Here is a 27,054-nt window from a genome sequence, read left to right as displayed (position 1 = left end):
TTGCCCCGTCTCTCACTCATTAAACCAGTAGTGCATGAGCTTGAATCCTTTTCCGGAGGTGGGTTATTTTATGGAAAAATGCTCATAAAGTGCTATTGTGAGTAGGGTTAAAGACACAATTAATGGGCTATTCTGCCCAAAATAAACTCTAAGTAGATAATCTGTGTGAGTGATTCAACAAACACTTTTTTATACTGGCTCGCCACTCAAACCGCAAACACTCAAAGGAGAAGTGTTGTCTTTTGTTTCCTTATGATGGAACCTCAATCAGTGGAAAATCCAGTTAGAGTGCAAGTTATGCCAGACTATTCTTGGTTGTTCTTGTTTAACTGGATATGTCAAGAGTTTAAACATTAAATCTGTACAATGGCAAACAAGAGATAAAGAAAAGTCATTCAGACCGCACTCACACAAAAGGGTCCAATCTAAAGTTCCAAGCCTTTAAAGGTCAGAAAGTGAAGCTTTGGTTGTAAAAAATGGCCAGCATGAATTTAGCCACCCAAGTTAAATGTCATAAAATCTGAAGCGTCCCATAAAGATCAAGCGACTGTGATAATGTGTTTAAGTTGAACTATTTTGTATTTAGAGAAGAACTCGGGGTTCTCATTAAAATCCATCAGTTAAAAATACAAGCTTCTTCTGAGTTTATACTTGACGGGTAAACTGTTTAAATTAATCTCTACTGGCCTTAAGAGCAAGGTTGAGTGTTTTTCCTACATTCCTCTAAGGTTTTGCTATTTACACAAATTTGCACCTGAAAGCTGCACAGCCAAAAGCCTCCGAATAGAGCTGCTGCACTGGAGGGAAGGGTCGTGTCTAGAAGGTAAAGCACAAATTGCAAAACTCTCGCGAGATGGTTATTGTTAGGATTTGACCTTGAATGGTTAAGATTAGGATAAATTGTCGGGCAGCAATTCCCACAAGAGTTTTTGTACATTTTTGCAATTTCGGGGTTACCTTCTAGACACAACCTTAATGAAGTGCAACACCCCCGTCCCCTTCTCACCTTAAGGATCATCTCTGCACGGGTCATGCCTTTCACCACGATTTTGGTGTAGCTGGCAGGTGCCTTGCGCAGCACCTGGGAGCCTATGGAGGGCAGATCCAGCAAGACTGTCTTCAGGGAGTGAGTGTCAAGGAGGAGCTGGTGGGGTAGGATACACAAGACAGAAACTCAGGCATATAAGAATAGTTTTTCAAGATTAAATACCAGTGCACATAATGCATGAATTTTCTGATGTAATGATCATGTAATATTGCACATACATGTACGGTTTAAAATGTGCTTGAGATGATGACTCACAACGCAGCTTTAGGACAGATTAGCATAAATAAAACTTACTTGTTCAGCTCCCACCATGCTGATAGGCTTACATCTGAACAGGTGGTTGATAAATTTGGGAATGAAAGAACTAAGGAAAAGAAAGAAGTGACAAATACATCAACTTTGGGAACACTGGGACTTATGGGTAGAACAATGATGTGCATATGAATGTGTATGTATTGTACTTTGTGAACTTGATGCAGAATTGTGTGAAGTATTTGCGCGTGGAGGCCAGATTGTCTCTGATGATCGGCACGTTTTGCTTAATGTGCATGATGATAGACGTCACATAAGGACTCTGGTCACCCACGTGCTCCACACTCTGCCACGGCATCTGAGAGGGAGAGAGAGAAAGAGCATCAGAGGCTACACACAAGTAGCGTTTAAAGGGGACATATCAGGCTCATTTCCAGGTCCATACTTGTATTTTGGGTTTCTACTAGCACATGTTTATATGCTTTAATGTTAAAAAAACACATTATTTTTCTCATACTGTCTGTCTGAATATACCTGTATTAACCCTCTGTCTGATATGCTCTGTTTTAGGGCCTGTCTCTTAAAGCCCACCTCACGAAAAATCCCAGTCTGCTCTGACGGGCTTGCAAGAAAAATATGGGGCACCTTTACAAAGATAGGTCTGAAGCCATGGGCGGTATATTCTAATGAGCCTGCATGTGACATAGGATGGGGAGCCAAATCTGAATGACTTCTTTATCGTCAGGTAAATATGTGACAATCCTGTTAAATGCATTACACATAAAAAAAGACATTCACCAACCCCCAGAAACCATGTGTGTGTTATGGTATCTTCTTACATCATATTTTAAGGACAACAAAATAAAATGTTCATTTAACTTTGTTAATGGATGGCAATGGTATTGGATTCCAATATCTTATATACTGTATGAGCTGAATGTGTTACTGTGTGTGTGTGTGTGTGTGTGTGTGTGTGTGTGTGTGTGTGTGTGTGTGTGTCCTCAACCTTGCTCATAGCAGTGAGAGCAGGGTCACAGGCCGCATCAAGATCTTGAACGAGTAGCTGGATACTGTTTGAGATCACACTGAAAATACATGAAAGTAAATAATTGACACCGTTAAAACATACTCTTCACATAATAGAAGGTAGGCTCTTTTTTTTTTTTTTAGAAGAAGAAGAATAACATTACTGGTGTGGTACTTACGTGCTGAATGTATCCATCTCCCCAGTCAAATTAATTCTCTCCACTAGGAGTTTATCTACCTTTTCCTTTAGTTTCTCTTCCAACTGGAACATATAAAAACACAAACATAAACATATAAATAAGATGCATTACTTTGAGTTCATCCTTTCAAATGTGTGTTGATCTATTTAAATAAAAAAATACTGACTTAAAATTTCAGTGTGTTGCAAAAAAAACAAACAGCATGGATGAAACCTTTCAGGGTGTATTGTAATCACAACTGCCACTGTGAGTTCCTTAAAACACTGATGAAACACAGGTCAGACATTCTGTTAACTGATACATGATAGGCATCTCTGATGTTCCCTAGCATATACCGTCACTGCATGCATTCATAGATACTTCAGGTCTGTGCATCTGTGTGCTTAATGTGTGTGAGTGCATGCCTGTTGTGTGGTAGCCAGGCAGTACTCCGCAGTGCTGAGGATGCTACAGATCAGGCAGAGCTCGTCCATGGTGAACTTTGCAGCTTCTGAACCTTCTTTCTCCTTCAGCAGGCTGCTGATGGTAAGACCTCCGCTGTTACTGCTGGATCTGGAGAGAGAGAGAGAGAGATAAAACAGAGATAGAGACAGAAAAGGACGGGTTAACATTTGAGTTAAGAGGGAAGTGATTTAAGGTCCAATAAGTAGTTATGTTAAGTTATATGTTGTATGCAATATCAGGATATTGATATAATATTGATATATTGCCCAGCCCTACTTTGTTTAAATTTGGATCAGAGATTACTGTATGCCGTAAAGTTATAGGGTGAATGAGAGGAATCAGGGATTGAGACGAACCCCAAGCTGCTGTGTATCGCTTTTCCTAAGACTGTCTGATGTGGACCCCCTTTGCTACTGAGCTTTGAGAAAAAAAGCTCTTTGTGGAACCACAGGTAAAGACGTAGTAACCGAGGCACAACAGGCATAACTACAAGCAGACACAAGTGTCGGGATGCTTCGCCAATGAGGCTTCGACGGCGACCCAGTCATTAATAAACGTCATAACAGAGACGCGGGTAAAACCACAACATAGTTCGAGTTCCTTTCGAGGGCCCCTCTCCAAACCTCGCAAAACCAATTCACAGCACACCACATCGGACGGCCGTGTCTTCATGTGTCTGTAAGTGTACGCTCTCGCAAAGCCTTTGAGTGCATCTTTGTATCGTGTTTGCATACGGCTCAGAATATGGTATACATTAGTCAGCGAGCGTAAGTAGTGTGTAATTAGCATGCATGCATATCTGAGACAGAAACAGAGCACGCCTGTGTGTGTGTGTGTGTGCACCACAGTTCTAATGTGGCCAATGAGCCAGAGATGTTTTTGCTGGTAGCATATTAGGCTTTGCCACAACATAACCAACTCCAGATTCCAAATAGCGTGCCATCCCAATCCATCAAACACAGCGAGGACTGAAGACATTAAGTTTCAAACCAAACTCCTAAACAGCCCCAAAAGTATGAACAAATATGGGCATGAGAGGCTTGTTTATGATAAATTCATCCCAAATAAATATCTGTTTGTGTTACTGCCAAGAAAATGTAATGATTCTCAATGGATGGAAACGGTTGAAAAACTAGTGAGTGTTTTGGTCAGCAGGACGGTGTACGTGGGACCGACTCAAAATAAACTACAGTGCCTGTGTTTGTTGTAATAAAAGGAACATGTCACCCAGTGCGACGATGTGACTGAATGATGTGTTTTTAATAGTTTTTGGAAAGCAATGGAGGTCTGTGGCGCAGTGGAATACACAGACAATACTTGTTAGTGCGGTAATAGCTGAAGAGAAGAACAAATTTGAATATTGCCAGACTTGTACTATAATATTAATATGAAATGACTTTGTATTTTGAGAGAGAAGTTGAGGGTTTTCCCTGTCAACTCAAATCAGTCAGGCAGTCCTAGGCTCTATTCAGACCTGCCATTAACATGCGTCTTGGGTGATCCGATCACAAGTGGACAGCTCTAAGTACAGGTGTGAATGCACCCAAGACGCATTGAGGACGCGTTGAGATCCGATCACTCAATGTCATGCTAGTGCTTACCTTTTATTCTTACACTGAACCTCTCTTTGTTTTTAAGTTTACTCAGAAAAACAACAGGTTACCCTAGCTCCATGTTAAGTCTAAAACTTCACCCTATACAAGAAAGGACAATTCTAATATATGACCAAACCTGAACCTTGAGTCTTACTTAGGCAGGTTGCCAGAGAGGATCTTCCATGCGTACTCTCTCAGGAATTTCTGGAAGATGGTTGTGAGGGCGATCATCGGTTCTCCGGTGCTCAGCTGGGAGCACTGCACCATGCACTTCTTGTAATAGACGAAGAGGTCAGCACAGCTGGGAAGCACCGCTCCACCCTCCTCCGTGCCCGCCTTCGGAGGGCCTTGTGCTCGGAAGTCGGCCACAAACCGGTCAATTAGCTCGCCCAGGTTCCTGCAAATGCCCAAAAATGTACAGCCAAACACACGTACACATGGGTGGTTAGAGGCACATGAAAGGAAATAAATGAATCAAATAAAAAAGTTAAAAAACATATGATTCATTCCTCAACTCAATAAAATAAATAAACGGAAAAAAATAACAGGCAGACAGAGAGACAGAGAGCCACATGGATGAATAGGAGAAAATATTCCAACTAAGCATATCAAAATCCTCAGTACTACAGTCAACAGGTCCACAGTCAGTTGCTGTGGCCCAATCCTACTGAATCTTGGAGTTAAAGCCAAGGACAAAACAAGCAGGCCACTGTTCTCTCCTGCTACGTCCCACTGGGGACAGGCTGATCTGGCTGTTGCCTGTTTAAGGCCTTTGGATTGAGCTGAATTGAGGTTGGAGCTGCAGAATAGGTCAATCCTGTTCCCTTGGACAGACAAACAGCATTTAACGGTCCAGAGAGCCAGGGGCTGCATGCAAGCACAGCAGTCCCAGAACTGTGTTCAGTTACAGGAGCGATCACCATGACCGGGGGGAAGGGAGGGGACTGATGGAGGGAGAATGGTGGTAGAAGAAAGAGGAAGGGGAGGCAGGAAGAAAACAGAAAGAGACTGTACAGAACAGGAACAAGAGATTGAGATGAAGAAAAGGAGGAATGAAATAAAAATTACAAAGAAAGAAAGAGGGGGACCAAAAAGGGAAAAAAATAAAGAGGTGGGAATGAAAACAGGCAGATCTGCTGTGGCAGCACTTATTCAACCTCTCTCTCTCTTTCTCCCAGCGTCTGTGGTCGTGTAGCTAATGGGAAACATTTCTGCCACAGTGGAGACAGAGGCATGTACAGGAACAAGAGATGGAAAGACAGAAGAGGCAACGAAGTAGAATGGGAGGTGGGAGATCTGATTGATGAGTGGGCAACGGAAAAAGGACGCACGTGCCAGCTTTAAACACAACCTGCTACCGATCCTGGCTCTGTGTACCACCACCCAAATTTGGCCTTGTCTGCTTGTGTGAGTGTGCGTGTTGCTCACTTGTCTTGGGATTCTATGTAGACGTATAGATGAGGTTCAAAGCACTTGGAGACAATGCCATGGAAAGGGTTGTCCGGAGCTTTTGGCTTCCTGGGCTGAAAGAATGCACAGGAAATGAGGAATTAGTGAAATAACAGGTTTTAGTTGCAGCTCTGTGAAAACACTAAACACAGTTGTCAACGATCACGTGATGTAACATGCTAGAAACTGAAGCAATTTACTTCCCATACACTCAGATACCACTTTATTAGCTATATCTAACTATAACTGATGCAGTCCAAAACACCAGCCCTGCAACAACGCGTATAACGGTCATTTTTTTTGTTGAAACAGTTTTTAAAGAGGCGTGGATTCAACTTTATGATCACTTTGGAGGCTGTAGTTTGTGTAGTATTTCTAACTTCATTGTAGGACTGTTATATTAGAGTGGAGCTTTTACCTTGGTGTACCTAACATCCTTCAGCCAAGACAACAAGTATAACAGATAAGATTCTTGTGTTGAAACTACTTCCACATAGGTTGTAAGTTGCGGTAGTACATGGGAGAATATTGAAATAACGTTGCTTCACCACTATTCTACTGCCACTGCATTGCCATGAGCAAATGAGTCATATTCCCTTTAAGGCCTTTTAAACGTCGGGGAGTGATGAATAAACGACGTGCAAATGTGAAATACTCGCCTGTGAATATTATATCTCTCAGGCTTTTATTGTGCAAGGTAAGAACAAAGAGAGTGGATCTGGTCTGCGCTGCCTTTGTCAAGGTTGAAGGTGTAATACAATTTGCCGTCTCGGTTCGGACTACGGAGCCTCTGTGTTGTTTCATAAATATAGAGTGGTGCGGAAATGAGTCCAAAAACACGGAAATGAGTTAGCATTTTAGCACTTCCGGTTCCCTCGTCTGTGAGTCTGGAATGTTTTTTTTTTAGTTTTTGGTTAGATGTCTGGAATAAATCCCGTTGTTTTTTTGTCGAGGGAAACCGGGGCGATGCTAACTTCCTGGTTGGCCTACAAAAATACGTCATCCCTGCAGCGCTCTATAGATGCGAATCAACCTGTTCCGCACAACATGATTGGTTGATATATTCACAGTGCGAAAGCTCAGAAAAATCATCCTTGTTTCGGAAAAAAAAAGTATGTGATATTGATCTCTGTGAAAGTATTCATGACAAAAACAACAATTCGAAAAAATAAATTGGCATGCGAATTAATCGCATGAAAGGAATACTGCTGGTGTGTAAAAACCTTTAAGAGGATACAAATCTATTCTGCCTTAAGAAAGCTCCACAGAACAAGTCAGATGAGGTCATTCCAGGTTAACTCACCTTAGCCAGATCCTCGTCCTTATCTGTGCCCACATCTTCACCTGCCTCATCCTCCAGGAAGGGGTTAGTAGGGGCCAGAGGGCTGTCTGGCCTCTTCTGCTATAAAAGCACAGATACAACTTTAGTATTTTTTCTAATGCTAAATTATTAGAGCATCATTACGAGTTTTACTGCCAGTAAGACATTACATGCTAACAATACTCGACTCGACTGACTGTTTCCGTAATTATCATAAACTCTTTTAAATACAATCCAGGTTTCATCATTTTCTTCCATGTTTATGTCAGAGGGTTTGGTGAAACTGCACCTCCAATTATGAAATTCCTCTCAACCAAATCCCTGATTGAATTACAGAACCCAACAGGCGTGGGTGTAAAACTGAACCGAAGACAAAAGGGCCTCTCTGACTGTAAGAAATGATCAGTTCTGAACCAGCTTGGCCTCGTTGTGCACCAACACAATAATAATCATAATCTGTCCGTTCTCTGTGTATCGCTTCCACCTCCACACGCCAACATGAACTGGATTAAAAGGTTTCTTCAGGCCGTGACACAGAGAGGGCTCTTTGTGTGTGTGTGTGTGTGTGTGTGTGTGTGTGTGTGAGCGTGGAACACAACAAACTAAGAATCAGCAGTTTCATGTAAATGTGATTATGGCACAAACAAAAACCAGCAACGAAGACATATTTTGCCTTAATGGGATCAATCTGCATGCTGCTATTTTTGCTAAAACAATACTGAGAATATTTCGGCAAGCGATACATGTGGTCTAATTGGAGAATAGTGTGTATACACACATGGAAGATTTTACATGAACTTGAAAAATGCTGTGATTGGATGATATTTCATAATGCAAGAAAGGTGTCAGTGAAGGGCAGGAGTGCAATTACAATCTCTAATCTAATTTTCTGTGTTTGGACATTTTCAGCTTGAACAATTTGAAGCAGCTGGAGTTAAAAGTCAACATGTATTGTTTTTGTCTGTGTGTGTGTTTTTCTCACTCCGGGTATGTCCGTCAAGGTGCATCCTGTGAAGCGTTTGGCCAGAAGACCCTCGAAGTTTGTGGTCCTCTGAATAGCAAACAGAAGCAGCTTCACCTCGATCTCCTTAGCCCGTGTTCGCATCACTTTGGCTAGCTCGATCCTTACAAACACATAAAAAAAATGGACATCAGTTTGAATATATTTAACTCTAATTTTCTATGCTTTGACATCCCAAAAATGTCTTCAATGATCCTTAATTGTTACATCTGTCCTTTTAGCAAAAACATGTCTTGTTAGGCTTTTTTTCTAACAACACTACTATGGTTTTTGCCAGATGTTTTTTATTGTCAGCTGCAGCCCGGGAGTAACACACAAACAATGCCCACTCTTTCTTCCTTCATGTAGCTGAGGGGGGGAAAAGACTGAGGAGTGTGGACACTAGGTCACTGCTCATGTAGGCCACCTACGTCAACTGCACTGGAAGCCGAATCACCGACTCACGCCAGGCACGCCAGGCACGCCATACCAGTGTGGTTCATTTCATAATGCAGAAGAGTCCCACAACCAATTTCTCAATTTCAGCCTTTTTAATTTAATTACATTTAATTCCTTTTCTTTTCTTCTCTTTTCTTGGGGACAGAGACACGGCATGAAATATTCATTAAAAAGACTAAAGCCACAAACTGTAACATTCATGGTCTACGATCACCTGCAACGCTTGTTCCTAGATGGGTTTTTATACTATAGCTATAACACTAGTGTGTTTTTACCTGGTGATGTGGCAGAACTCCACAGCGATCCGCTCCGTCATGCACCACTCCTCAGGAAACATGCGTCCATACTTCTCCTCATAGTCCACCAGCTGCCGTTTGATCCACGCATAGCGCCGATCGATCTTGTCTAGCCATGCAACCTGAGCAATAGGTTACAATACTTTTTCATTAATATCTAAATACCAACTTTTTCATTTACTGTAATTAGATATGATTCAAATTAAAAAATTCTTACTCACATCTTGGTTTTCCTGGAATAACACCAGGTACTCTGAGAGGTGCTGCCTGATGAACTTTTTGATGATCTCCTGTTTGATGCGCGGATCCAGCACGTTGGCCACCAGACAGGCATCTCTCAGCACATTGCTGGGACCGCCTGGTCTCTGGATGGATGAAAATAAAAGTTTGACATAAAGTTTTGTACAGGAGGGAACAAAAAAAAAGAGCATTTTTCTAAATAGACATAAGTGGAATTAATAAACTTAAAAGAAAAAAAAAAATTAAAGTGTGAAAGATTAAGTGGCATCTAGTGGTGAGGTTGCAGATTGCAACCAACCGAATACCCTCCCTTTCGAAGGGCTCATTCAAAGCTAAAAAAAACACAACGATTCTTAATTTCAGGTGATTATACACTAATGAAATCATAGTTATGAATATTATGTTTAATTTCTGCTAATAGATCCCCCGAAATTGTACACACTGGACCTTTAATAAATCTGAAAATCCAGATTCCCATACATCATATTTACCTTGGAGCCTTGAGAGGGGAAGGATTCTTCAAAATCTGCCAGGATCTGAGTCCCCAACTCACTCTGTGCTGCCTTTACTCTAGAAAGGACAAAAACCCAATGACACTAAATTATTCATTGTTCTCTCAGTCACTCAAATGTCATATTGAAACGGTGGCAATTTCCTGTGGAAACCTCTAATATACAACCGACAGTAAGGCTTGAATATTTCGACACTCTAGCCACTGTGGCAGTTTGTATGGCCAACATCCAGTTAAAAGATACCTAGTTTAATGACTGCCCAAGAGACTGCAGAGAAAGATGCTATTTACAAGTTACTTAACCTCCAGACCAGTGATGGGTTTTTGAAGTGTCACAGCACCCACTGTAAAATCGCTTGTATAAAATATTTCAAAAATTCCAAGAAAAATGTCAGAGAAGCGCTTATATAATGAGGTCTACTTGGACAATCTGAGTCTGTCCAGTCCTCGGAGAGTCTCTGTTCGCCTGAAGGCATCCAGGCCGGGTTAACCCAGGACAGCACCCAATGCCATGACAATTGTCCAGAACAAACAGGAGAGGGTGCAGAGATGGATGGCAACTGGTAGTAGCCTTCATTCCAAGTGCTCGCTGTCTGCTAAATATCTAACTATCCACCTCTGCCTGGTCAGCAACTGTGTATGAGACTCTAATCACACACACTGTCCTACAGCTCCTGTTTCGGCTGTGTCTCACACTCTGATAAGCTGATGTCACAGAGAGCAAGCTGTCAGCAGCTGTGTCCAGTCTGTGGCTGCATTTTGTCAGATCACGTATGTGTGTACACACAGTATACAGTATATACAATAGTGCAACACAGCCAAACATTTTGTCTGCCCGTCAGCTGAACTGGGACGTCACAGTGTAGTTAAGACAGTGAAAAAAAGCATGAAGAGATGACAAGAAAATGTCTCATTAAAACATAATCAAAGTTGATCCTGTTCAAAGGTGACAGCTGCACTGACTCCATTTAGTCACGGTCCAAAGTACTGCCAGAAAAACAAGGTAATTTCTTTCCCTGAATTAAAGAAAGCTAAGGCAGGAATAGAGGCTCTAATATGCATTTAGACTGTAACCATGTAGAAGTTTTACATTTGTTTAAACCTGAGCTGTGCTTCTTTTTTTACTATTACTAAAACGTGCACTCAGCTCTTATTTTTCAGAATGAGATATTATTTTGTTTTAGCCTCCTTAATTATATTGTTACACACTGCATTGTCTCAATAAACATCCTTTCAAGATAGCCTTCACAATCAGATTAATTTTATGTTGTAACAATCATGCTACTATCGCATAGATAGAAATTAATACAAACATTTAATATTTATTCCTGTTCTTTTTTTTAATCATTTCTTTAATTTCATAATTGACAGAAATATGTTACCTGGGGCTGCAACTAATAATTATTTCATTACTGAGTAATCTGTTGATTATTTTCTTGATTAACTGATTAGTTGTTTGGTCTATAGAATGTCAGAAAATTGTGAAAAATGTCAATCAGCGTTTCCAAAAGCCCAAGATGACGTCCTCAAATGTCTTGTTTTGTCCACAACTCAAAGATATTCAGTTAACTGTCATAGAGGAGTAAAGAGAACAGAAAATATTCAGATTTAAGAAGCTGGATTCAGAGAATTTTGACTCTTTAAAAATAAGAAATTACTCAAACCGAATAATTGATTATCAAAATAGTTGGCGATTAATTTAATAGTTGACAACTAATCCATAAATCGAATAATTAATTTTATCCAAATTATTTTACATTCTGGAAATGGAAATATATAGTCTTTTATTGTGCTTGCTATTATTAATTATACAAACATGGCAACAATGAAATGAAAATGTTGCTGCTCTAAACACCCCGTAGCTACTTTCACCCTGGCTGTAATTCTGTGAACTCCCCATCTGATCCTTCATCCTGCCTCTATATCTATTGCTGCCGATGTCTGCCTTCTTCTATCTGTAGTATTTTTGTGGCTGATGCGTTCGTCTGCCCACGTTTGTCACAGAGAGGTCTTTCTGTATACTTTTTCTATTAACTGTTGTGGTCCAGCTGTCTGCCTCGTCTTCCTATCTCCCCCTTCCCTGTGTTCCTCCTATCATCTGTTTCTCCAGCACAGTCACTTCTTCCACGCAGCTGTTATTTGGTATGAACACGGTCTGCCACACCTCAGTCAAAACAGAACAGAAGGTCATCCTCTTTTTTGTTTTTGGGGATCAGCACTACTTTGAACATCAACTTGGCCAATGTGTCCCAAATTGATTATAATGTTCTTGGAAAATAAGAGTAAAAATGGAAATTGGATCAGTCAGGGTTGTGGGAAACAACGGTATAACAATGCACTTTGTTCTGTGTGTGTGTGAATCTCTGTGTGAGTGCTTGTGTGTTTAAACTAAATATCACATCCAGTAACTCTCTCCAGAGCAAACTAACGTTCCTAAATGTACCATTAATTTAAAGTTACACTGTTAGATTGATAGACATGTTGAAAGCATGAACAACTATCTCAAGTGTATAATGTAATAAATGCATTTTACACACACACACGAGTGGAAGCACATACATGGAGACACACAAACACACCCTCAGAAAATGATGCCCCCAACCTCTCACAATGAAAGAATTTCTGGCACAACAGGACCGTATTCAGTGTTTCCTTCCTGTGTGTTCCTGTATGTGTGAAGGTTGTGCGTGAATATCTGAATAAACAGGATGTAATACGCAAAATACCTCCAGCCAACTACTGTAACCACTTTTCAACAGTTCAGCTGACGAGCTGTGTGTGGAACATTTCAGCTGTTAGCAGAGCTCGAGCATTGAACTGGCTACTGGAAATGAGCGTTTCTTTACTGCTATGCTGCTCATCCAACAGCCAACCAGTGAGCAAGGCGCTCAACAATGCAGCTGATACGCTCTTAGAAAGTGTACTTGAGGAAAATATGTAAAGAAATAACCTTATACAAGCACGCTCAGTACATCACTGGTGAGCGTGTGCATATTAGTTACCTCTCAGAAAGCTGTCTGATCTGCGGTATGCCCATGTACTTGTGGAAATGTTCGAGCACATTGACCACTCCCTGCAGCAGGTTGGCCACCTCACCATACTGCCTCTTTCTGGTCATGGCTCTGGAACACAGAAATATTTCACATATGTGTTATCATTATATAAAGAACATATTTATATTTATATTCTCTATGCTACAATTGTCAAGTGATTATGCCATGCACCTCTGTAAACATATCATTCCAGCATCAATCTAGTCGTAAATTAATTCCTAACACGCTATAGGTATCTTAAAAAAACACATGTAGAATACAGAAGGATACGGATACTAGAGATTAAAATGATTAACCCTTTGAACTCTGCAATAGAAATGGTCTGCCAGTGCCTCAATTGGTATTTTTGCTTATCATTTCTTGGAGTATTTTCAAATTCTTCATAACCCTAAAATCTGTACAATCTAAGCTTAAGAGTTATGCAAGTCAATAAACCATAATAATTGACAAAAGTATTGAAATTGTGTCATAAATAAAATAAAATACAAATATCGGACATGTTTTTTCATAAACTTGTACTAAATAAACACAAAACATATTGATCCAAAATATTTCTAAATGTAAAAACATGAACAAAATATTTCTTAACACTCCATAAGTTATTTGCACGATGCACATTTTTTTTAATTTTTTGAGATATGCTCATTTTAATGAGCAGAACAAGTGCAAAAGCGTTTTGATAGTTTTGTTCCGCAGGTGACGTAACGTAATGACGTCATCACGAGCGTACAATGTGATGACGCGAAAGATAGAAGCCTCAGCTTTCTGCTGCAAAGAGAATGAATGCTCTAGCTATTATGATTTTTATTTTACATTGATTTAAACAGGATCATGCAAACAGCGACCTCCCGTCCGTTTTTAAAGGGTTAAGCCCCTTGTGGGAACTGCACAGTATGTTTTTCTTTCCATGCATCTGAAAAAGGGTGAAATTCTATGGGATTTTCTTGCAGTTAAATATGTTTCATCAATATACATTAGCAGCTTTAAACCCAAAGATCTTTTTAGATTTGGTCAACATTACTGAAAACAGATTGGACCGCAATAAAACTCATCTTTCAGCCAAAGTTTTTGAGTTGTATAAGGTTTGAAAACTTGCCTTGTACTGGCAGCAACTAATCCTTTATCCTAAAATTAAGAGTGCATATCACAACTAAAGAGCCTCTGAACAATCCCAAATGTTTTATTTTGGTCAAATAAGCTTTAGGTAAAATTGTGAAAGTCTTTTGGATCTGTTAAATGTGATTGTACCCACTCTAAAGAGTCAACACCCCCTGCCAGCATATGCAGGTGGTTGAGGGTGGTGATGGATGTAGTTAGGTGTCGTTTGGCGTGGTCCAACTGCTTTATGTCCCTCGTAATCTCCTTGACCTGTGCAGGAAGAGGAACAAGTCAGACAGGTTGGTCATATAGCATGGAAGAAAGAAGGAAGTAAAAGTACAGAGATGGGAAAAGAAGAAGCAAGAGAAGGTGAACAAATGTTAAGTGGTTCGCTGGATGGGGCGATAGGACAAAGAGAAATAGAGCAAGATGACCGACACACCCACTGGTTTGAGAAATCATTGCTCCTACGGTACATGCCTCCTGAGGGAGGGACTGCTTGCCAATCTCCCCCCTCATCCTTTCTCTAAGCACCCCGCCTCCTGGCCCAGACAGACACATGGAAGGTGCATTACCTCGACTTTAAATAACTCTCCCTACTGTCCTCTATTGTGACAGAAGGATATAAGGTGTATATCCCCTGTGCTAGGGTCATTTCCCTGATAAGCGTCAACAAGCCACCTTTGTATGCGTGCATGAGCGTGCATGCGTGCGTGTGTGTGTGTGTACATACCATTTGTTCAGACTTCTCCGCCTTGTCCTTGATGTCTTTGATTTTGCCAAAGAGCTGCTGGATGGCTATCTGGGCCTCTTCCAAAGCCTGCCCAAAACAAAAAGAGCAATAAGAAACATGCAGAGAAGACACATCATAAAGACACAACATGGGCTTGAAATTTTGGGGCTCCAAGGAATTCTAACGCTTAAGCCCAGCTCAGTCCGTCATCATGTCAGAATAACACATGAAGCAGAAACAAGAAGTGAAGAAAAAAATCGAACTGATGAGAAACTTCTCACTAAGTTTACTCTCACATACTGAGCTCGACTGAGTGGACAGCGACAGAGTTTTCTACCTGTTGGCTGGTCAATCAGTAGAGTAATGGTGAGTCAAACAGTACAGACACAAGAAGATTAAACATTTTCTTGCTTCCACATGAGATGCAATTCTGGTGTGTTTTTAAGCTCATTAATTCTCCTTATATCTTCATCCATTACAAATTGAAAGGTACATATCATTTCAGGTTCAGGTTCATACTTTTGAGTTTCTACTAGAACATGTTTACATGCTTTAATGTTCAAAAAACACATTATTTTTCTCATACTGTCTGTCTTGATATACCTATATTCACCCTCTGTCTGAAACGCTCTGTTTTAGTGCTTGTCTCTTTAAGACCCCTTCCCGAAAGTAGCCCAGTCTGCTCTGATTGGCTTGAGAGAAAAAAATGGTTAACCTTTGCAAAAGTATTTTGGTAGATACCAATATGTATTTGCACAAGCACTGAGGTTTTTCATGATATGTCCAATTTGACTTTCTTACTTTTCCTTCATACACTAAGCTAACAGACTGTTCTGTACTGTGCATTAATTGCAAATGAGTCAACATAACAAATGCACATTAAACTGCCTTCTAGTGTCTACTGTATATATAAAAAACAGTCAGTCTGGATTTTCTTTCACCCACAAACTCACGGGCAGAGAACATGAAAACCCTGTGAGCATTTAATGGTAAAATTAATATATTTCTGACAAAATGTATCGTCCCATAAATAAAATACCAACTTCCCTTTAAATTTCCTGATAAAAAAATATGATACACTAACAATACTTTGTTGTGAGAAGCAGGGCGGTGTGTGGAATAACTGTTGTGGTGGTGTGCCAGTCTGGGTCGAATTTCCAGGGACATTTTCTTATCCGCGCTCACCACTGGCTTTGGTCCATGTGAAAAAAGATCCCGCTTATGCCTGTTCCCAGCTTTTGGAATACGGACTAATTGGCCGTCTAATTGGCGAGCTATCTAGATATCTGACATTGATAGGTCTTAGTTTGACACATGAGCCATAAGGGTAACCTCTGCATAAAGGCTGTCACTATAAAGGCTAAAGAGATTATTAGCAGTTTTAACAGCCTATAAAGCCAGAGCGGATTAGATAACATGAGACAGTTACAATTGTAAGATAGTTAACGTGCTATTCTAATATTTCCCCATCATCTGACACGGCAGCTGCTCTTTGATGGTCCTAAACAGAGATTGCGCTCTGACATCTGATGCCGAGGTAATTGGCTTCACTTGGCCCCGATGCTGCGACACAACTTGACTCTCCTCAGATTCACACACACACACACACACACACACACACACACACACACGCACACAAAGAATGCTAACAGCCGGCACCAGCTGTGCGAGGAATTTATCACGTTTACAAGCACCGAGAAGGAAACAGTGAGCGAGCAAACGCACAGAAACTGTGCACATGCATACGCAAACACATACACAAACATAAATACAGCTCGCACTGACAGCAGAGAATTAATTTTCCTTCCCGAGTGTAGCACTTGGTGACAGCGTCGTGGAGACACAGTCAAAGTCGAGACGACACCATGTGACCAGGTCATAAAATCACAAAAAAAAAAACATGCTGACATTAAACCCTCCAAGGTGAGTTTTAACTTCGTAAACTAATCTAAAACTTCATCTACTCCGTGTAATATGAGAGGAACTCCTCTTGAATAAAGATGAGCAAGAGCTGACTCTAGCTTGCATGCATCCTTCTTTCTTTTCAGGCTTCAAACAAGCCTTTGGTTGTTGGGGTGATTGGATAAATGAATTGGAAAAAAAGCAGGCAGGTTATGTGATTACTCTTTGATCTGAGGGTGAGGAGGAAAGGGAGTGCCGCTGAATCTTTAAAGAGGTTCCCTGGAGGACTTCTTGAGCAAACAAAGTGCATGCAGAAGAAGAGGCCAGAACCTCCAAGGCTGCAATCGTCGCTCATGCAGACTCAGCTGAGTCAATCTGGCTCGCTTCCTAGCGCTCATTTCCTGTATTTAGCCTTGAGGAAAGCAGAGAGAGACCACTGCCCAGCAGGCGCCTCCGTGCCCGAGATTGTTATCTGCTCTCACACAGACATGCACACATGCACACCAGGCAGTGTATCCCTAACATGCAATAAGCAGAACAGGTTCCAAGGCACACATAGGCGATATGATATATAGTTTCTATATAGAGAAGCTTGAACAGGCTTGGGATGCACTTCTCCCCCTCTGACAGACATCAGTGTAACTTCTGAGTTCAGGGCCAAATACAATAAATCTGATCAACCAAACAGGGTTATTTTAACAGTTGGATCATTGCCTGAGCTTCATGTAAACATTTTTTAGAGAGACGGTTTAGAGAGAAGAGTGTTTCACTTAACAGAGAAAAGAATAGCTCATGAAATGCATTTTGTATAGAAACACTCCTCGTGTTAAAACAATTGTTTAGTTATAGTTAAACCTGGCAGTAAATAATATTCAAAAAGCACCACTTTCTAATGCATTCTGATTTAAATATAAATGTGCTGCTATGCTGCTTGATTGTTTAATTTTCCATTCATAAAGCGGTACAACATTTTTGCACAGTTGGTGTTTGCAGATGATGTTATAGTCAGATTTAATAGGCTATACTGAAAAAGTCACTAAACATAATTGAGGCACAGACTGATAGAATCTGAAAAAGAGCGACAGCAGGGCTCAACAATAAGGATTACCCGCTTGCCCAGGGCAAGTAAAATGCCACATTGGGCTAGTAAATCTAGCAACTCAACGAGTTTTTTTCAGGATCTGATGATAGAAGTAGTTAAGGAGTGAGCGACCTTGCTTCCTCCTCATCTCTGTTGAGAGTTGCACTGCGTAGTACCAATCAGGCACTCACGAAAAAAGTGGTGGCAAGCACAGACAAAGTTTATGAGCTGAAGTGCATTTCGAGTTCAGTTGGGTGGGTAGATTAAACATGAAAATTAACTTTGGTCTTTGTTGTTATTTGATAACTGCTAATAAATCAAATAGGACTGTGTATTGGCAAGAATCTGGCGCTAAGATAGGAATCATGCTACAGGGGTCACAACTCAATATATTGCGATACTGTAAGCAAGGCTATATATTGCAATTTTTAATCTAATTTTAGGAAAACGGTCATAGTATAAAAGGCACACCACCATATGCATAGAATATGAGTAAAACAAAGTTTACTTTTTCATGCAATCAGAACAGTGAGATCTTCATTTGCATTTATCAAAGTCCCTGTAACATCCAACATCATAGCACTACTTTGAGATAGTACATATGTATAGTGAGAGGGCGCATCTCTTTGCAAATGATATAAAGTATTGAGAGGAGTTAATCTTTGCATGGAAACTATTAATCAAAAATGAATAGTGTACCACAAAACATAATATCGCGGTATTCGATTCTTTCCCTATATTTTCCATATTTACCCCTAAAACAAAAATTTGTAATGGGGCAAGTAAAAATTGACTTCGGGCAAGTAGATTTCTGACCTACATGTCCGACTGGGCAAGTGAAAGAAAACATTAACGTTGAACCCTGCAGATTCTTTTTAAAGAAATACAAATCCAGAACGTTTTAAACATTATAAATTAGGAAACAGAAGAAAGAGAGTGACAGTTTAGAGCAACTGAAGACAGAGCTCTGAGAAGATGAAAGCGTGGAAGCTAAAACAGGCTGTGAACAGTCTTTTCTGAGTTTACATTAAATATTTACATTAATGCTGTATCTATAGGAAGACCACCTGACACTGTATTTTGTAATGCTGCCATCTCTATACCTAAGTTGACATACAATCTAAATAGTGCACACTCACACACACAGAAAGAAAAGCACAAATGCCAGGTTGCCAACCATGCAAGCAGCAATACGAATGGCAGTAACTGGTAACAAATGTTTGGTCTCCTTAATGAGATTCTTTAACACCGACGTCCACATATAGAATCCAACAAAAATGCTTTTTACGTCTTTCATTAGCGCTTTGATACTGAGCTGACTATGTGGAGCAGGTGTGCATGCGGTATCCTCATGGCCTTGACAACAGGCAGGCGGGAACATCGTTCAACATTGTGTGTGGTAGGAAACTCTCGGCCGGCAGACGACAACCAGATACAGATATTTTGTGTGTAAAGTTGCGCACATTTGCCAATTCAGCCAGATTGGTCAGGAGATTCCAACAATCTTAAGCACTTTAGGAAATAACATCTGTAATAGTTCGACCACATGAAATGATGCAGGTTAAATGGATTAGTCTGGATTGGTGAGAAATGAGCTGCATGCCATAATTTCTAGTTACTGACAGAGTTCATGTCATTATTATGGTGTCCGCCTCTCTGCCACTGGACACCATGTATTACAGTCAATCATACTGTCACCATTTTTGGCTTGTGGGGCCATGTGTGTAGGCATCTGTCTTAATGTGATGCAACAGACATTTCAGTGTTGTTGTGGATTTTTTTTTTTTTATAAATGTAAAGATTTTTAGTTGCCAAGTAACACAGCCATCGACACACTAAATATCAGGTCTATTAGCCGCCAAGGTCCGACCACTAAGAGAATCACATTTCCACACTCAGTCCTGCAGCATATAACTGTCTGACTCCCTACAGAAAAAAAAACACACAGGAGAAATCATTCCCCAGACCTCCTCCACTTTCTCCCTCCTCCTGCCTCGCTCTCTCTCCATCCTTCTCCATAAATGTTACCGTCTCAGGTTTCAACCTGGGGATTGCATTTAGCTCAGCGAGTGAGTTCAGTCAACAGCAGGAATGACTAAATTGCTGATCTTGTTGGTTTTATTCTATTGCCGCCTTTATGTTTTCAATCGCCATGTTGAAATGTACACCTCTCCGTCTTTCCGTCTGCAGAAAGGATTTTTCCCACTGGAAATGTTGGAATGGCACTGTGGGGTTGGAAAAACAAACTCAAATTATTGTGTGTGACTATATAATGTTATTGGTCTGGAGGGGATTTAGAGCGTTTCCGCTACCAAACGGTAGCTAATTGGGAGAGACAGGGCCACCGGGCCAGACACCCTGACGACAACGCACACCTAATCATGTCAACCGGTCAGAACGTACGCGGCTCACCCGTCAGGTGTCACGTTCCCTTTATGCCGCAACTCCTTGACGAAGCGAGGACCTGGATTAAATCAGCAGGGGCTGTTCTTTTCCGTCGTGCTCCCACAAGAAAAGGCTCAAAAGCCGGGGTTTAAAAGAAATCTAAGTATTTACATACGGGAATCTATTTCCCAGACGTGTTTTCCGTAAAGAGGGGCAGTTTGAGCGGTGGGAATGGTTCTGAGTCATCTTGTCCTTTTCCATGGAAGCAATGCGGAGAGAGGAAAGAGCAGGCGAGCGGGAAGAACATGTTTTTCTGGGTTGGGAGCAACCAGTGGCACTACTCTAGCTTCAGGAGAAGGATGCTGTTTTGAACACCACGACTACCAAGTGATGAATAGGTCTGGTGGTTTGTACTGTATGTAAAATATGCAAAAGTGGTTGTTAATCTCCCCCAATAGTGCATGCAGGGTCTAAGTGCTGCGTTTCTACACTGATGTGTGAGGAACAATGCTGTACACTTGGTTTTCCTTCTATCTTAGACCAACACACACATCAATCACCCTTTGGGAACAACTCAGGCTCTTCCACCATCACCATAACAACATATTATAATTCACCTAATGAAAAAATGTAACTAAAATAAAAGAAATGTGATGTTTTTCTTGCTATATTGCCAGAAAGGTGATCAAATTTATCACAGAAAAAGAAATTTGAAGTCAACCAAGTTTGTCCGTATATGACCTGCAGCTCAACTCACCTGTCTGCCATCCTGGCCCACATTGGTTTGGCCTCTCACCACCGTCCTGATGTTGTCATCCAGGCGCCTATCATATGTGACACAAAAATGGCATTTTGTCAGATTGTAAAACACAATCAGATACAAATACAAAGACATTGACATGAACTTACCGGATCTTCAGACGAATCTTGTTTACCACATCATCGATATTAGCCAAAGACTGAGAGGAAATACACAGACAGGAAATCAGGAAAACATGACGCAACCGTACATACAGACACAATCACACACACGAGTACTCTTTTCTATCGGTACCTTATCCTGCTGTTTAATGTGTTGTTCTGTTGACCTTATATTTTACCCAGAACAAAACACCTCTATACAGAAATACATACTAACATTTAATGAACTTGTGCTTAAACAAGATGATTACTTGGCTTCGAATTACACAAATCGATTCTATTATATCTCATCTGTCAAATGCAGGGCAGGTGTAACCCCTCACCTGTTGAATTATTCATTATTAAAACCCAACGAGGTGAAAATACATGCGCACTACTAGGAGCCCTTCTAAATATATGAGCACAAACTACAGTGTTACAGTGACCCCTCATGGAGATGGAGTATACACACATAAACATGTGTATGGATGAAGTATACCGCATATACAGGCTCTCAAGATAAAGTGCAACACAGTCATTTAGAATTCACAATATACACACATGATTACATACATACATACACAAAGACATCTGCACCTATATATCTTTGTATATATCCATGTCCAGTACATACACACATGCATATAAAATGATGCTGTCGGTTTTTTCTGTTCAGTTGTTTTTATTCTGAATCTGTTTATCCATTTGTTTGTCTTGTTGTTTTACCTTGGTGTTAAAAGCCTAATCAACGTTACACACTGCAAATTAACTTCAGCTATACACCATATAAACATTACATGTGTTACATTCACTTTCCCTTGGTTATAATGGTTAGTTGTATTGCTCCTGTTAAAGAAATGCACAGATAAAGAGTTCCAATTTATGTAATCTATTGGTTTGGTTTATGAAGTTCTGTTCAAAAGTTTTGAATCACCAACTGTTTTAAGCATTTCCCCCCCAAATACCTTTCGATTTAGTGTCGTCAAAATATCAAAGTATCGATAGATTCATATTCGAGACTGAATATTAGAAACAGTTTCTAATACTAATTTTCGCAGTGTTGATACACGGGTACCAGCTGCGCTTTCTGCTTTCTCTTCTCTCAGATATTGAGGTGAAAAACACTTTGCTATCTATCTTTTAATAAAAAATCTAAAATGTTATGCCAATTTTCCCCCCTGATATTGAAAATGGTATTGAATATCAATCATTTTCAAGGTATTGTGTGGAAGTTAGAAACTCCAGTATTGTGACAACACTACTTTGATTTAGAATTTGTTTTCCAGTCTAGAAAAGCTAAAACTGACCAATCACAGCTTAAACTGTGATTGGTCAGTCCAGAGTACATTCAGCTGATATTCAGTGATCCCATTCCAATAGTGATAATCGTAGACTAACCTTCTATTCCTATTGTGAAGTTTGAAGAACAGCTTTGCTAAAGCAACAAGTCTTAATTACAGCTTGTCAATGGCATTATTGTGCACTTGACACTGAAACAGGAACCTGTTCCTATTTCAATTTGCACACATTTTGATGCTAAGCTTCCTATGTCTTTTACCAATGACTGGTGATTTCTTCTATTGTTCTCCCTGCCCTTTCAATTGCACAATTTTATTTTTTCACAAAAGGGAAAAAGTCCAGATTGCTCGGAAGTTCAAATCAGTGTGATGAAGGTGCTCTTTGGGGGGAGTCCAAGGCACTCTTCTGGCAAAAAATATAAAAAGCCTTTATTCAATCGTCTATTTCATGATGAAATGCTAAAAACAATGCTGGTACATGTAAGATTGGATAACAACCCACGCGTAGCGGCACAAACAGCCTTCTTCATGGTGCTACGCGTGGGTTGTTACCCAATCTTACATGGACCAGCATTGTTTTTAGCATTTCATCATGAAATAGACAATTGAATAAAGGCTTTTTATATTTTTTTGCCAGAAGAGTGCCTTGGACTCCCCCCTTTTTTGCACAATTGTATTGTTCAAATCTGTACAGAAAGCGTTTTATTAGCTCGAGACTTGACTATTGTAATGCACTGTATGTTGGTCTCAACCAGTCTTCCCTCGCGCGCCTCCAACTTGTGCAAAATGCTTCTGCTCGCTTTTTAACTAACACTTCCAGACGTGAACACATCACCCCCGTACTTTACTCGCTCCACTGACTTCCAGTTCGCTTTAGAATCGATTTTAAGCTCTTGATGTTTGTTTTTAAAGCCATTAACGGCCTCGCCCCACCTTATTTGTCTGAGATTTTAACTCTCCGCGAGCATGACAGGGCTTTGCGGTCATCGGGTCAACTTTTTTAGAAGTCCCAAGGTCGAGGTATAAGCTGTGGGATGATCGTGCTTTTGCTGTCGCTGCTCCAAAACTATGGAACAAGTTACCCCCTGATATACGCACTGTCACAGACCTAGTACTTTTTAAATCTAAGCTCAAGACTTTTTTTATTTATATTGGCTTTTAATACCTAGTAGCGCTGTGACATTTTTCCTGTGCTTTTTATGTACCTTTTTTATGATTTTATGATATGTTGTGTTTTTATTCCTGTTATTTCTTGACGTTAATGTCAAGCACTTTGGGTACCTTTTGGTTATTGTAAAGGGCTATACAAATAAATGTTGATTGATTGATTGATGTTACAGTAGCAAAAATACAATGTAAATAATAAAATTAGAGATGGGTGAATTTCATTCAGCTGCTTCACTTTAAAGGGACTGTTTGTAACTTTTTAAGCGTATAAATGTAGCGGGTCGGCACACATGCGCGTTCGCATATGCGCGCTCGCGTGTGGCCGGAGCCTCGTCTCCGCTGCCTGCTCTCCTTCACTCAGACAGCGCGCGTTCTCGCGTACTCGCTCCATCTCTACTAGACGTGAACGCACGCTCACTCCACACTGCAGAAGAGTTAGTTTAGCTCTGAGAATATCTAGTGAATGTAGAGTGGACGTTTGTGCAGAAATAAATGCTGCAGCTCCTCCAGACCAACAGAGGGTTTCCGTGTCTTGTGAAGTGACGGGGCTCCTCAACGAGTTACGTTATCGTCTCGTTACCGACCGGGTGCCGGCGTCTTCGGCTGCGGTCGGGAGGCGATAACGTAACTCGTTGAGGAGCCCCGCTGCTGAAGCCTGCGCTGAGCAGGAAAAGCCAACACTAGGATCAGCACTGATTCATGGAGACACCTTCATCTGGTCAGCTAACATTACTGCCAAGCAACTGAAATATAGAGTGATATTGTGGTTTTAGCTGACGTCTGTCGCCTCACTGTTTTGAGCGATGCTCGTTCATGTCTATGTAGAGCGAGCAAGCGCGAGCTCGACGCTGACTTTTCGTTGATTTCACGGCCACAGGTGTCGCTGTTAAGCAGCATTTCTGAAAGTTACAAATAGTCCCTTTAAACCACAAATTATTCTCAACTAAACAAAGGCTAGCACTGTCAATCCACTTCATTATGTATAGCTATCTGCTGGATCACACTCAGTATGCATGTGACACCACTAAGTCTGTCTGCAGGTGTGTGACTGTAACTCACCTGCTCGGTGGGGAACAGTGTGTTGATGTACTCTACAGCATTGAAGTCTGCTCTGTCCAGCGGGTCCTGGCTGGGGAAAACCTGGTACACACAAGACAAAGGACGTTACAGTGACTAGCTGATGGTGTATTGTGATGAGTTCAGCATGCAGACTAGTGATGCTAGAGGTCGTAGAGCAGCAGAGCCTCATCCAGTCAGCCTGCTTTAACAGCTGCTTTATCAGCAAATCCCCTGCAACAACGTTCAAAATACTAATAGTGGTGTAATTATAACACCTACCTGTTCAATGGCTAGTTGCACCTCTGGGGTTAGATGCAAAATAGCCTCCAAATCCTCAGCAAACTCAAACTCTTCCTCCTCCATCATCGTCAAAACAAATCCAGAGACCTCTCCGGCATCACACTTCCTGGTGACGAGGCTTCTGGGATACCTGGTGACGTTGAGAGAAATGGTGCTTTCAAGGGCTGTAGGAAAAAATCAGACCTCAAAAATCTTGAGCGATGGATTGCAGCGTCTGGTGGGAAGAGGTACAGGAAGCATCTGCTGCAGGTCCATGCAGGATGCTGAACAGCTTCTTCCCACAAGCGGTTAGGGTTGTAAATGGACTGTGTCCCCTCCCCACACACACACACACACACACACACACACACACTCACATCCATGTTTATATCCATGTTTATATCAGTCTACAATAAGACTGGTGGTAAAGGACGTTAAAGAGGGACACAAATACCCCACACCTCACCTTCATACCATTATTGACACACAGTACACCTGAACTGAATTGACTGTAATGTTGTGCAATATGCTGCCTTCCACTGTGTGTCTGAAATATATTAATTATTTATTTTTTGAAATATTTTTGACAGCTATAAGTTCTTTTAACATGGTCATGGAGCATATATATATACTGTATATTTGTATTCTGGGGTATTGTTCCTATGCAGAGGGTAGTTTAGTTTATTTATTGACTACACAGTTTTATATTTTAATAATTTATTTATTTATTGTGTTGAGTTGAAGGTGCTACTTATTTTGTACTGTAATTACCTTGTGCCTTTTCTACCTTTTTTTCTTTTCTTAAAGCTGACTTGGTGTAAACTGCTCAGAATTCCAATGTACTTAGGTGCAAATGGCAAATAAAACTCTTGAATCTTTAATCTTGAATCTTGAATGTTTATTTATTTTTATTTATTTTTATTTTTGTTTATAGCTTATTTTGTATATTGGTAGAAATTAATTTTTTTTATTCTTATTTTATTCTAACGTTTTTATCTATTCTTTTGTTATTATACTGTTTACTTGCACCAACAAAACCAAAGCAAATTCCTAGTGTATACCTCTTACACCTGGCAATAAACACCATTCTGATTCTGATTCTGATTCTGATTCTGATCCAACCCCCCAGCATTAACACAGAAACAGTTTTTAAAGCTAGTCACCTGTCAAAGACAATTTTTGGAACAGTAATAATGCAAACAGCACTTTAGTACGGACATAAATACAATTTTCTCTGCTGCTAAACACCACTGCAAAATTGGGTGTATGACTGCAAATTGTGAAATTGTGCCTGAAACGTTTACTTATCTTTTTTTTTTTATTGTTATTTTTAGGTATTGTTCATTTTAATACTTATTTATTCTATCCCTTTTAATGCACTGACGGGAGCTGGGAGAAACAATATTTTGTTTCCTTCTCTGTATGCAAATACACAATGACAAATGAAATGACAATAAAGTGAATCTTGAATCCTGGATTACCCACACACATTACTGAGATTGAAACTACTGATCATCTGTTTTTCCACTGTATATATTCTGCGGCATTCTGGGAAGATTTGCAGGACTGGCTGTCAACCAAAATCCAACTACTTGATCCTCTCACAAGAGAAAATATTGTGTTTGGTATTAACATGAAGGACATTAAGAGTGACTTGATATTGAACAATCTGATACTGCTGGCAAATATTTTCATCCATGCATCCAAATGGAGGAAAATGAAACCCCTATTTTCTGTTTTATATCTAGGCCTATTATAAATTATTGGTTGGCAAGATGGGAGGTAGATAGGGGTAGGGAGTAAATAAGTGATGAGTATTATTAATTATAATGATTTATATATATATGCAGCATATTGTTGGCTGACATTCAAAAGTACATAACAGCTGTTCTTTATGTTTGAATTATTATTTCTACATGTTTGTTAAATTAATAGGCTATATCAGTAGGAGCAAGACATATTGAAGATGGGCATCAGACTAGACAGGGTGCAGCCAAAGTCTGAGTGTGTGGTTCACTGACATAAGGGTAATATTTAAAGAGGACCTATTATGCCTATTTTCAGGTGCATGCTTGTATTTTGGGTTTCCACTAGAACATGTTTACAGGATTTAATGTTAAAAAAACGCTTTACTTTTCTCATACCGGCTGTGCTGCAGCACCTCTTTTCACCCTCTGTCTGAAACGCTCTGTTTGAGCTCCTGTCCCGCCCTATGTAAAAGCCCAGTCTGCTCTGATTGGTCAGCTGGCCCACTCTGT

General features: G+C 40.4%; 1 protein-coding gene across 2 annotated transcripts in view; it reads right to left on the bottom strand.

The window, feature by feature from the left end:
- Window positions 1-24,953, bottom strand: part of vps53 (VPS53 subunit of GARP complex) — a 32,752-nt gene extending 7,799 nt beyond the window's left edge. The window contains exons 1-20 of one of the 2 annotated variants that reach the window (XM_074641942.1): window positions 24,797-24,953; window positions 24,518-24,598; window positions 21,003-21,052; window positions 20,851-20,917; window positions 14,726-14,812; window positions 14,147-14,262; window positions 12,844-12,963; window positions 9,822-9,900; window positions 9,312-9,455; window positions 9,070-9,212; window positions 8,318-8,459; window positions 7,318-7,416; window positions 5,994-6,088; window positions 4,720-4,962; window positions 2,931-3,078; window positions 2,506-2,588; window positions 2,307-2,385; window positions 1,510-1,658; window positions 1,343-1,412; window positions 1,007-1,144 (exon numbers count right to left, since the gene is read on the bottom strand). In XM_074641942.1, the coding sequence (XP_074498043.1) occupies window positions 1,007-1,144; window positions 1,343-1,412; window positions 1,510-1,658; window positions 2,307-2,385; window positions 2,506-2,588; window positions 2,931-3,078; window positions 4,720-4,962; window positions 5,994-6,088; window positions 7,318-7,416; window positions 8,318-8,459; window positions 9,070-9,212; window positions 9,312-9,455; window positions 9,822-9,900; window positions 12,844-12,963; window positions 14,147-14,262; window positions 14,726-14,812; window positions 20,851-20,917; window positions 21,003-21,052; window positions 24,518-24,598; window positions 24,797-24,883 (2,220 nt within the window). In that variant the 5' untranslated portion in view covers window positions 24,884-24,953. The remainder of the gene's footprint in view (window positions 1-1,006; window positions 1,145-1,342; window positions 1,413-1,509; window positions 1,659-2,306; window positions 2,386-2,505; window positions 2,589-2,930; window positions 3,079-4,719; window positions 4,963-5,993; window positions 6,089-7,317; window positions 7,417-8,317; window positions 8,460-9,069; window positions 9,213-9,311; window positions 9,456-9,821; window positions 9,901-12,843; window positions 12,964-14,146; window positions 14,263-14,725; window positions 14,813-20,850; window positions 20,918-21,002; window positions 21,053-24,517; window positions 24,599-24,796) is intronic. The other variant, XM_074641944.1, reaches the window with a different exon arrangement.
- Between the last annotated feature and the right edge of the window lie 2,101 nt (window positions 24,954-27,054).

The sequence above is a fragment of the Sebastes fasciatus genome, chromosome 7, assembly GCF_043250625.1.
Source record: "Sebastes fasciatus isolate fSebFas1 chromosome 7, fSebFas1.pri, whole genome shotgun sequence".
NCBI classification, from domain to species: Eukaryota; Metazoa; Chordata; class Actinopteri; order Perciformes; family Sebastidae; genus Sebastes; species Sebastes fasciatus.
This window is presented reverse-complemented; position numbering and strand designations above follow the sequence as displayed.